This window comes from Schistocerca cancellata, chromosome 8 (assembly GCF_023864275.1).
Source record: "Schistocerca cancellata isolate TAMUIC-IGC-003103 chromosome 8, iqSchCanc2.1, whole genome shotgun sequence".
Classification (NCBI taxonomy): Eukaryota; Metazoa; Arthropoda; class Insecta; order Orthoptera; family Acrididae; genus Schistocerca; species Schistocerca cancellata.
The window spans coordinates 312,273,741-312,286,903 of NC_064633.1; the positions used below are offsets into that span (position 1 = coordinate 312,273,741).

The following is a 13,163-nucleotide window of genomic DNA, read 5'->3' on the forward strand; positions in this document are numbered from 1 at the left end:
CAGTTGCGTCTGCAAAAAACGTTAGTGAGGTGACATTGTGTATACTCCGTTGTGTGTTGGCAAAAGAAGTGAATTAACATGGAACAAGAGAAATGTAGGTTTTACTCAAAATCCGCCACTCATAAAAAATTACAGACAGTTAAAAAGTCAGGCGAAAATAAATCACTGCTTTTTTATTGCATTTTCAGCGGAATTCGTTTTAAATACTGTCCAAGCAGAAGTGACAGTATATCTTTTTGGATGGTCACCACGAAAGTGTGGGCGTGGAGAGGCTCCACTTAATATTTACAATAATGCGAGCGTAGGCTTCAGTTCAGAACAGCACTTACCTCCAGAGCTTGGCACTTCCCAAACAGCGCGTTGGTAACCGTTCATAACTCCCAACAGTACCGCTATCCCCACGCTTGCCCTTCCGTCAGCTCAGGCCACGTTATTCTGTGCACACTCTGCTCGTAGGTACTTTAAGGCAGTAACTGTTCTTCACTAGAACTATAATCCAACAGTAATGGATAACTTTGTCTCTTTACGCTCAATGTGTTATATTTATTTAATTCAGGGCCAACTGCCTGTTCCTGCACCAATTCTTGATCCTTTGCACGTCTTTCTGCAGTTCACTACGCTGTAGTGTTGTCGCATTACAACCTACCTACAGACAACTGCATCTTCCGCAAGAATTATCATAGAGCTTCCAACGTCAACTGCTAGACCGTATACAAACATTGTAAACAGTCCTACAACATTCGCTTGATGTACTCCCGAAGTTACCTTTTTAGTCTGTCTGTTTCATTCCCTTGAAAATAATGTACTGAGTTTTATCCACAAGGAAGCCTTGAATTAAGTAGTAAATCTGGTCCGGTACTCGGTAATTTCGTATTTTGTTCACTACACGACATTAGAGAACTGTATCGAATGCCTTCTTGAAGTCAAGGAACACAACATGAGCCTGGGCGCATTTGTCTACGGAACTGCGGATTTCATGGATGAACAGAGCGAACTGTGTTTCACACGATATCTGTTTAGGGAATACATGTTTCTTGAGAACGAAAATCTCTTCTGCAAAAGCTCATGTCATAATGCGAGAGTATAGAACAAGTTCCATAATCCTTCAACAGATTGATGTCAGGGATATAGGGCAACAAATGTGTAAATCACATCGTCAACCCTTCTAGAAAAACAGGACTGACCTGTGAATTTTTCCCTTCAGCTAAATACTCGTATGTCCACGCACGGACTTCCTTTTTGTCTACTTCGTCAGTTTCTCATATCGTAGTCTTCCTGTCCAGCTAGTGTTGAAAGCTGTTAAGCGAAATCTGGTAACGATATCAGCCACAGTTTCTTAGCCTGATCAGCGAACCGCTGCAGCTCTCTCACTTTGTCCCCGGGACAAACACCATTGCCTTGGCAACTGTCAAGTTTCTCCCTCAAGTCAAGATATGCAACAGTAGTGCTGTAAGCTGTTACGAAAGGCACCCAACTGTCAGAAACGATAAACCGCTGCCATATATATGTATTCTCGGGGCAGCGTAATGCTGTGTGCGTGACTCTGCCGACGATACGGGCCCAGTGTAGCAGAGTCGGAAACAAGAGTATGGCGTCGAACAATCTGAGCGCTATTCTCCACGGCAAGAATGATCTTCGTCTTGTGAGTATCCATTAACGCAACGATTGAGTTATCTTTCTGTCATACGGCCATAGCATATCGAAATATTTGTGTAATTCCAGTTTCGTGGCCCTGCGCAGAAGAATGTATTGTCATTTAGGATTAAAGTATCTCGCGTTTGTGACCGTACCACCACAAAAACTTAATCGGTTTAGTTGCTATTTCAATCAGCCTTAATTAGTATGACGATGGCGGTATTGTCATCCCAACGATCTTCGTATCGTCACTCAAAAGAAGGGCACCTATAATTATGATCGAGCCGGCCGCTGTGGCCGAGCGGTTCTAGGCCCTTCAATCCGGAACCGCGCTGCTGCTACGGTCGCAGGTTCGAATCCTGCCTCGGGCACGGATGTGTGTGGTTTGTCCTTAGATTAGTGAGGTTTAAGTAGTTCTAAGTCTAGGGGACTGGTGACCTCAGACGTTAAGTCCCATAGTGCTTAGAGCCATTTGAACCATTTGAATCATGATTGAAACGTTGGAGCACTTGAAACCATTGTGCTGTAACAAGTCCACAAGCACTTATCCAAACTATCACCGTCCAATGAATCCTGCTCTCTTATGTATTCTTCATTTTTATGTAATAGCTTCCGGTCTAAGCAATTTATGTACTCTAGGTAATATAATACATTCGTGTTATAATGAGATGTAGCAGATAATCGAATCACTTGCTGATCAGTAGAGCGAGTGCTACAACTGGGTTACTGCCTAAGATCTTTAGATAGATTCAGAGGACCTACAGGAAGTTCTGAGTTCAATTTAAAGTCTTTGTAGAGCGCTATAAGCCTGTCAATGCTCTACAATCCGAGATGTGATTAATCTCAGAGTCTGAATCAGGAAAACTAAAATTTAAAACAGTGTATTGCAAAGAAGTATCCGTAGCCCGACAGGAACAAAGGTTACTTAGTAGGGATGAGTTGTCAATTGAGGCAGAGTTCCAAGAAAACACTGCCCTGATGGCAGCCTTGACACAGCTGGTTCTCTTTCAACAGGTGCTTTGCTCCTCTTACGTTGTTTTCCATCTCAGATTAGAACGTTATGCAGGGCACATGACGACGCATAATCTACTTCGTGTCGTCAAGGAGGTTACTCAGTACTTCGATAGTCTCGAGTCAGCCTCCAATGCCAACTATTCTAGGTGTGAAGAGTCTGCCACGCTGTCTAGCATAAGAAACTTTATGTAAACTCTTCACTCAAGGTAAGCTGGGCTCATATGAGATCATCGTCAGTTAAATGAGGTAAGCGACTTCGCTTACAGGATCGCTTCCATGGACAAGGGCGTTTTCACTACTTATGCCACCACTTTCCTATAACGGTGGGAACCAACAGAATGATGTAGGCAAACGACATGTCAATCATCATACGAAGTTGATGACCTGTCGTACTATAGCACGGAATACAGCCTACTACGAATGTGATCGACGCTACAATGCTCATCGAACAGCGTCCATTAGAATCTTCTATATCCTCATCACACAGAAGCAGCCCGTAAAACTTATTGGCTACATCAGAATGAAGCTTGGACATGGCCATGACAGCATGTATGGAAATGAATCTCCCCATCTCAAAATGTTGTGCTGAGCAGGGTCTTTGTCTCTCGGAAGCAATGTACTGCTTCAGAACGACATGCACGCTCAAGAGTGTTTTAATTAGAAAAGCCTATTCAACAGTGCTTGGATGGGTGACGGTATGGTCTGCCGAGCGCTGTTGTTAAGTGGCACGCACGAAGCCCTAGTGAGGAAAATTTAGAAACTACTTAATCGAGAGGTAGGAGCTCTGGTCTCGTCAACTGATAACGGCCGGGAGAGCGGATTGCTGACCACATGCCCCTCCATATCCGCATCCTGTGACGCTTAATATCTGAGGACGACACGGCGGTCGGTTGGTAACATTGGGCCTTCAAGGCCTTTTTGGATTGAGTTTTACTTAACAGTCTGAAACACCCTCTTTCTCCCAGATGACGATGGCGACGTATAGTGGCACAGATTCTACAAGACACCAAAAGTGGTGGGCAGCCAAATTGCTCTATGATTGTTAGATTAGCACCCTCACGTCACGATCACTGGTTGGAGCCGTATTCAAGGCGGAGACATTTTGCTCTGCAGCATCCCAAGTGTGACCAGTACGGCTGAGATAAGATCATCTGTGTGGCCACATCCTCATGTGAGCAGACTGTACCTCAAACCTTTCTGTCCAAACTAGTTGGAGGTATGGGTGATCTACTTTCTTACTCTAGGCGAAGCAACAGACAGCAGATCTCTGTATGAAACTCCAGCAAGATACTGTGGCAGGGACCTCAATTCGCCCATGTAAATGCCTCCATCCACCTTCTCCACCCTCCTTCCTGTACCTCTACCTCTGTCCCCCTCCCTTCAAACTCACACCTTCCTCAGAATAACTCATGCCTGAACGGAACCATATTAGTGAGCAGGATACATTATCTTAATGGTTTACAGTGTATGCCACGATTCTGTAACTTTATTTTCATGCCTCGAACCACCAGCGACGCTGTTCCTCCGACCATGCTTATTCTTGTGCCCACTGAGACGTGTGGTTACCAAAGGTGTGAATGGTGATTTCTGTATCCTTTTTCTTGGAGTTTTCTTTCTTATTTCAATGTATTGGCCTTCTGTTCGTGCCCATTCAGTAATGGAAAGATGATATGATTGGCGACTATGTTCTCGTCAGTTACGGCGATACAAAGGAAAGGACAACACAACCGGCAGATCCCGAGAGGAGAAAAATGCCGACCCGGTCAGAACTCGAACTCGAGCCCTTTCGGCAGGCAATCTGCTGTGGTGACCTCGCGCCTACCGAGGCGGATAGGCAGATAGTTTGTTTCGACAGTAGGGCTTCTGACTCGTACTTGTCGTCCTCCATTGTCTTGGTGTGTGATCTGCTACACTATGATTTTTCTATCTGCTATTGTTCACGATCTGTATATTGAACAAGCAGTAAAGGAAACAAAAGAAAAATTCGGAGTAGGTATTAAAATCCATGAAGAAGAAATAAAAACTTTGAGGTTCGCTGATGACATTGTAGTTCCTCCAGAGACAGCAAAGGACTTGGAAGAGCAGTTGAACGGAATGGACAGTGTCTTGAAAGGAGGATATAAGATGGACATCAACAAAAGCAAAACAAGGGTAATGGAATGTAGCCGAATTAAGTCGGGTGATGCTGAGGGAATTAGATTAGGAAATGAGACACTTACAGTAGTAAAGGAGTTTTGCTATTTGGGGAGCAAAATAACTGATGATTGTCGAAGTAGAGAAGATATAAAATGTAGATTGGCAATGGCAAGGAAAGCGTTTCTGAAGAAGAGAAATTTGTTAACATCGAGTATAGATTTAAGTGTCAGGAAGTCGTTTCTGAAAGTATTTGTATGGAGTGTAGCCATGTATGGAAATGGAACATGGACGATAAATAGTTTGGACAAGAAGAGAATAGAAGCTTTCGAAATGTGGTGCTACAGAAGATTGATGAAGAGTAGATTGATAGATCACATAACTAATGAGGAGGTATTGAATAGAATTGGGGAGAAGAGGAGTTTGTGGCACAACTTGACTAGAAGAAGCGATCGGTTTGTAGGACATGTTCTGAGGTATCAAGGGATCACCAATTTAGTACTGGAGGGCAGCGTGGAGGGTAAAAATCGTAGAGCTAGGCCAAGAGATGAATACACTAAGCAGATTCAGAAGGACGTAGGTAGCAGTAGGTACTGGGAGATGAAGAAGGTTGCACAGGATAGAGTAGCATGGAGAGCTGCATCAAACCAGTCTCAGGACTGAAGACCACAACAACAACATTGTTCACGATGCCAACGGCCCTGTCGCAGTGGTAATACCAGTTCCCGCCATATCACCGAAGTTAAGTGCTGTCGGGCTTGACTAGCACTTGGATGGGTCACCGTACGGCTCTGCGGAGTGCTGTTGACAAGTGGGCTGCACCCAGCCTTTGTAACGCTAATTGACGAGCTACTTGACTGAGAAGTAGTGGCACCGGTCACTAAAACTGACAATGGCCGGGAGAGCTGTGTGCTGACCACATACCCTCCACACGCGCATTCAGTTACGCCTAAGGGCTGAGGATGACACGGCGACCGGTCGGTATCGTTGGACCCTCAAGGCATGTTCGGAGAGCGTTTCTTTCTTTGCGTGTTTTTTTTTTCACGATAGTCGACATTGTCCTGACATCAAGACGTTGTTATCCTTCAAAGCTGACACAGGCGCGACTGTTTTTTTTTTTTTTCCTTTTTTCTCGACGTGAAAATCTCAGTGGTTACACAACATGGGAGGAGTTACCGTACATCAGGGGCCCACGAGTTGACCGCCATCAAATCTAAATATTGTTTCTGTACTTACAGCCACCGAATACCCAGAGACAAATGCAACAGAGGAAGGAGAATGTGCATTGAACCCCCCCCCCCCCTACTTTGTCTTGGTACGTGGCCAAATATTATGATTCCGACAATAGCCATGTAAATAGCGACGCGCTGATACTGGTATGATATGCGCAATTGTCCTAGCTGCAATATGACGCCGCAGATAAGAACGCGATGATGCTGATTTCAGGATTTCCGGAATGACATCAAGGTCGGGATCAAGACTGGGTCTTGTACCCAGTGCTACACCGCTCATGAATCCCGACAAACTGACAAAAATACTGTTCACTTATTTCGGTAAACCACAAATGAGTAACACGTGATGAAAAAGAACTGTAAGGGACGTAAATGGACTCCGAATTTCCCCACAGGATTTCGAGGAAAGAGTGCCGTTCAGTAAGAATCTGGAAGATTTGAAAGGTTTCCATGAAAATCCCTAAGACGGATGAGGCTCTTGAAGTGAAGAAAGAACAGAGAATGGGAAATGATGAGAGAAATGTGGAAGGAAAGGAAGCAGGAAGAAAGGAAATAAACTTAGTAATACGTCACATTTATTATTTCACAGAGTAAGATTTTATTCGGGATTCCAAAACACCATATTATTTCCCACTCTTTTAGCTACAAGATCCTATTGCTCTACATAATCTCCGTTGAATGTAACGGACTTATGCCATCTTGCCGATATGACATGCGCAATTGTGTCAACTGCAATATGAATAGTCGACTTCGGAACCAACGCCTTGCTGGATCAATAACCTCCCCATCATCCACGCACTGCTTCTCATGGAGTGCATCCTTCATTGGGACAAACAGATGGAAGGTGCGGCATCCGGGCTGTGCGGTGGCTGAGGAAGACCAGTCCAGTGAAGTTTTGTGATTTCCACTCTGGTGCGCAGACTTCTGTAAAGCCTTGCGTTGTTACGGAGAAGGAGAAGTTCGTTTGCATTTTTGTGGCGACGAACACCATACAGGAGTCACAGCTGTGTGCGACCGGCCTGCACGCCGGAGATCCGACAGATTTGCGCGACCTTGCTGTAATGATGACAGATGCCTCGCCTAACGACTCACCATGCTTTTGTTCTCTGGCAGGTCTTTCCAGACATTCTGCAAGCGCCTATGAATATATGTGATGCTCTGTTATTCCGCCAAAAGAAACTCAATGACAGCTCTCTACTCGAAACGCACCTCTGCTACAGACAACATTTTGAAGGTTACGTATAGCACCGCCACCTATCGGAACTTCATGAAACTACAGGGGCTGAAGTGGAAATACACTACTGGCCATTAAAATTGCTACACCAAGAATAAATGTAGATGATAAACGGGTATTCATTGGACAAATATATTATACTAGAACTGACGAGTTATTACGTTTTCACGCAATTTGGGTGCATACATCCTGAGAAATCAGTACCCAGAACAACCACCTCTGGCCGTAATAACGGCCTTGATACGTCTGGGCATTGAGTCAAACAGAGCTTGGATGACGTGTACAGGTACAACTGACCATGCAGCTTCAACACAATACCACAGTTCATCAAGAGTAGTGTCTGGAGTATAGTGACGAGCCAGTTGCTCGGCCACCATTCACCAGACGATTTCAATTGGTGAGAGATCTGGAGAATGTGCTGACCAGGGCAGCAGTCGAACATTTTCTGTATCCAGAAAGGCCCGTACAGGACCTGCAACATGCGATCGGGCATTATCCTGCTGAAATGTAGGGTTTCGGAGGGATCGAATGAAGAGTAGGGCCACGGGTCGTTACACATCTGAAATGTAACGTCCACCGTTCAAAGTGCCGTCAATGCGAACAAGAGGTGACCGAGATGTGTAACCAATGGCACCCTATACCATCAAAAATGGCTCTGAGCACAATGGGACTCAACATCTTAGGTCATAAGTCCCCTAGAACTTAGAACTACTTAAACCTAACTAACCTAAGGACATAACACACACCCATGCCCGAGGCAGGATTCGAACCTGCGACCGTTGCAGTCCCGCGGTTCCGGACTGCAGCGCCAGAACCGCTAGACCACCGCGGCCGGCCCCATACCATCACGCCGGGTGATACGCCAGTATGGCGATGACGAATACACGCTTCCAATGTGCGTTCACCGCGATTTCGCCAAACACGGATGTGACCATGATGCTGTAAACAGAACCTGGGTTCATTCGAAAAAAATGACGTTTTGCCATTCGTGCACCCAGGTTCGTCGTTGAGTACACCATCGCAGGCGCTCCTGTCTGTGATGCAGCGTCAATGGTAACCGCAGCCATGGTCACCGAGTTGATAGTCTATGCTGCTGCAAACGTCGTCTAACTGTTCGTGCAGATGGTTGTTGTCTTGCAAACGTCCCCATCTGTTGACTCAGGGATCGAGACGTGGCTGCACGATCCGTTACAGCCATGCGGATACGATGCCTGTCATCTCGACTGCTAGTGATACGAGGCCGTTGGGATCCTACACGGCGTTCCGTATTACTCTCTTGAACCCACCGATTCCATATTCTGCTAACAGTCATTGTATGTCGACCAACGCGAGCAGCAATGTCGCGATACGATAAACCGCAATCGCGATAGGATACAATCCGACCTTTATCAAAGTCGGGAACGTGATGGTACGCATTTCTCCCCCTTGCACGAGGCATCACAATGACGTTTCACCAGGCAAAGCCGGTAAACTGCTGTTTGTGTATGAGAAATCTGTTGGAAACTTTCCTCATGTCAGCACGTTGTAAGTGTCGCCACCGGTGCTAACCTTGTGTGAATGCTCTGAAAAGCTAATGATTTGCATATCACAGCATCTTCTTCCTGTCAGTTAAATTTCGCGTCTGTAGCACGTCATCTTCGTGGTGTACCAATTTTAATGGCCAGTAGTGTATTGCACTATATTCCACAAGACATTCCGCATTCGTTGAACCGAAACTGGCCGAGAACAATACGTGTTTCAGTACTTACTGAACATCCCTTGTGTATAATTGCAGTTCGTACATAAAAGAAGAAGAAACTGATGGTCATTAAAATTGCGACACTATGAAAATAGCATGCAACTAAATTTAAATTGGCTTGAAGTGAATATGCCAATGATTACCATTACAGTGCAGCTGCAGGAAGTAAGGGGGACTAAGCGATGTTCTGTATACAAGGAAAATTTGCGAAGCGGTTTTCTCATTGAGAAATTGCATTGCAATGTTGTTTACCTGTGGAACGATGGTGTTATTCCTCGAGTAGGAATAAGTAACATCTACAGCCACGTATCAAAAGTCGACAGCTGTAGGATTTTCGCCAACAGAGATTCTTATCGTTCCGCAGTAGTACTGCTCGCGTTAGTAGGGATCCAACGACTGTAGTGCAAATATGGAATCAACCCATTCAGGAAGGTCATACTCAGCCCCAGGCAGGAACTCAGCGAACCGACATTACTAACGGCCAAAAGGACACGGCCGTGTAGGATCGAAAAGCCACGTCTCGTAACTTGAGTCAGGAAATGGGCTGATTTACTGTAACATAATTCCACATGGGCAGTGGGCCGCCTAGAACACCACAGACTGTCACCACGGGGACCGTCGTTGAGGATTGCAGTCTTACGTTTGTAAATGGACGGTGGGACGTCTGGAGCACCACGGAGTCTCGCCACAGAGACCATTGTTGAGGCTTGCAGTAACGTAAGTTTCCATCCGAATAGTGGGATATCTGGAGTATCACGGATTGTCACCACAGCGATCAAACTTTCCTTGACGGGAAGGAGAGAGTGAGGCGCCGACAGTGGTGTAACCAAACGACAAACACTGGACATGGGAGTGACACCACATCGACTTTTCAGATAAGTTCCGGTTCTGTGTAAACATTAAGATGCACGCAAAAGTGTGCGTAGGCTCCGAGGTAAATGAAAGTCGCCATATTACATCAGTCACAAGCCCAGTGTCTGGCGTAATGGTATGAGGTTCCATTAAGTACAGAACACAGTCACCTCTGGTTCGCATAATCGCAAATGTGGATAGAAGCCGTTACATCTCTGAGTTCTTCAAGGCTGGCAGCTTTGCCCTATGAGGTGTTCGTGACATTGTGTTTCAACAACATGTTTTATGCTCAAAAATTATGACGCTTTTGAAATAACGAAAATTTTCTTTACAAAAATCTACGTGGATTCCGGAAACAGAGTTCTTGTGATAGTCAGCTTGCTCTGTTTCTCCGTGAGATACATAGCGTTGTAGACGACGGTACTCACGTAGATGCCGTGTTCCTTGACTTTAGGAATGCATTTGACATAGTCCTGCACTACCATTTACAGAAAAAAAACGAGCTTATCGAGTATCGGACCACAGTTGATGTGGATTTCCTTGCAGATACAACTCAACATTTGGCCCTTAACGGAACAAAATCGACAGAAGTAAATTTACGCAAACGATCTTATTCTTTATAGTGTATGTAGTTAATCCAGTAGGTGTTGGATGCTCTTTAAGACTGTTCGCAGATGATGCGGTTGTCTGTAACAAAGTAGCAACGCGTAGAAGACAGTGTCGATTTGCAGAATGAACTGCAGAGGATTGATGAACGGCGCAGTCTCTGGCAGTTGACCCTGAACGGAACTAAATGTAACGCATTGCGCATATATAGGAAAGGAAATTCACTAATGTGTAACTACACTGCTGATGAGAAACTATTGGAAACAATATCTATGGGAAAACATCTAGGAGTGCCTATTCAGAGAGGAATGATCACAACAATAGTAAGAAAAGTAGGTACCAGACTGGGATTCATAGGAAGAATCTTGAGTAAATGTAACCCATCTACGAAGGAAATGGCTTATAACACCCTTGTTCGACCGATTCTTAAGTGCTGCTCATCAGTATGGGATCCTTACCAAGCAGGACCGATGGAAGAAATAGAGAAGACCCAACAAAGAGCGGAGCGTTTCGTCACGCGATCGTTTATCAGCGAAATGACCAACAAATTACATTGGCAGACATTATAAGAGAGGCATTCTTCGTTATGAAGAGGTATACTACTGAAATTTCGAGAACGCGGACAACATATTACTTTCTCCCACCTACATCTTGCTTTATGACCACGACGAGAAAATTCGAGAAATTAGAGCCAGCACACTTGCCGACAATTATTCTTCCCACGCACTAGTCGCCACTGGACCAAAGCAGGGGAGGGGGTCAGTTAGTGATGCCAGATGCCAGATGCCAGACTGTTTGATGGCTTGCGTTGTATGATGTAGATGTAGGCAATGTAAGACCGCATGTACACCATGCTATCCCGACCTATCTCAATGTAGAGGATATTCAACTGTTTCCATAGACAGCATGTCATCCACATCTCATCGAGAGACTGGTACACCACCAACTGCCAGCTACTACAACTGGTGGACTACAGCGTACCGTTGAAGCACTGTGGAGTCGTACACCTGCATCTGCCATCCAAGTTCAGTTCGACTTCATGCCCAACTGGATTAGAGTCGTCTTTGCTTCCAGACGTGGTAGTTAACGGATATTAAATGTCGTACGCCGTACACCGCAAATCAGCTACAAATTTAATCTAGTATTCTTCCTACTATCGGTGTGCATGCGACGGCATGTGTACCTAATATGTCCCACAACGCCGCGCATAAAAACAGAATTTTCCGGTGCTCATACCTCGGGTTCTACTGGTGCTAAAAAAGGTGGTTTGGATAGCCCTTTGGCTAGGCACCATTTGTATAGCCAACAGAAGGATTATCTTAGCTTCACTATCCTACAGTGCAAAGTCGAACTGTGAATATTACACACGTCCTCCTGCTTAGACAAATGGAGCAAAGCGGCTAATTCTTCTTGCATTTGATGTGGTCTACTGTGGATCTGACGGGACTTACGAAGCAGTTCCTCCGAAAACGCCACAAACGTGTGTTTTCTATATTTTCGCCGTCACCGCCGGACCAAAACTCAGCCGAGGATTCCAACAAGGCTATGCACAGAAAATGGCTGAAATCTTTTTCAGAAATCTTTATCCCTTATCGATAAACACCCCAAATAGTTGTTGTTGGGGTACCTAAACCCAGCCGCGCATGCACAGCACATCAGTTTTACGATGTGTTACTAAGATCCTGGTCTCGAACATCCTTGAAAATTTTCTTCATATCTTTACCCGTTTCCCAGATACAGTGGTTCAAAGTTACTCTTCACGTGCACGTAGAAAACGCACGTAAAATCCGGTGTGAGGCGAAAACGTAGTTTATAAAGTGACGCAGCGCTAAAAAGTATGATGTAAAGTGTCTTCGTAATCGTCTGGGAGCCCCATGCTCTAGTACTAAAGCATATGCAAAATTAATTTGCACGTAAAATCCGGTCTGAGGTGTAAAATTAGTTTTATGTTATTCCAGTTTCACATAAGTAAACTATCTAAATTCTTCTGACCAATAAATTTCTTTTCATATGAGTTACATGCCCTGCAGTAGCAAGGAAAAGAAGGGAACCAGCGGAAGAGTGCCCCTATGGAGCACTAAAAATGAGAATATGATACTGTTTATCTAAAGGACTGTGACTGGAAAGTGGGGTATCAGCTGCCTCGTCTTACGTTCCTTAGTACCATTAAAAATTTTGGCATGTAAACATATTCACCCTTTTTTATGCTGAGGGAGAATAAGACAGTGGTAGTGGCAAAGAAATGGAAAAGTATACTGGAAGACAGTAGATAGTTCGAAGGAGGCAATGGCAGTCTGAGAGGAAGAGGACACAGTGGTATTGAAACATAGTTGGCAGTGATAGAACAACGCTGGGAAAAGCATGAAGGAGACAGTGGCACTTAGGGGGTGGGAGGGGGGGTGGGGGGGGAGGCGGGGGAGAATAAAAAGAGAGAAGTGGAAGTGGATGAGTGCCAGTGATAATGAGAGACAGAGTATATTACAGTGACAACGAGGAAGAGAGAGATAGTGACAGTGAGAAGAGATACTAGCAGCAGGAAGGAAGGAATGAGGTATTAGCAGTAAGAGAGATCAAGAAGGAGACAGTGATAGTGAGTAGACATAGTAGCAGGACAGGACAAAGGGGACTGTGGCTATGACACAGGAGACAGTAACAGTTGGACTCGAAGAGACAGTAACAGTCAGTGGGGCTGAATGATTGAGTGAGAAAGGGCAACTGG

General features: G+C 45.0%; 1 protein-coding gene across 1 annotated transcript in view; it reads left to right on the forward strand.

Annotated features, from left to right (window-relative positions):
- Positions 1-1,526: 1,526 nt before the first annotated feature.
- LOC126094754 (sorbitol dehydrogenase-like) overlaps positions 1,527-13,163 on the forward strand; it is a 105,988-nt gene continuing 94,351 nt past the window's right edge. Inside the window, exon 1 of the mRNA XM_049909305.1 lies at positions 1,527-1,642. Coding sequence (XP_049765262.1) covers positions 1,589-1,642 — 54 coding nt within the window. The 5' untranslated portion in view covers positions 1,527-1,588. The remainder of the gene's footprint in view (positions 1,643-13,163) is intronic.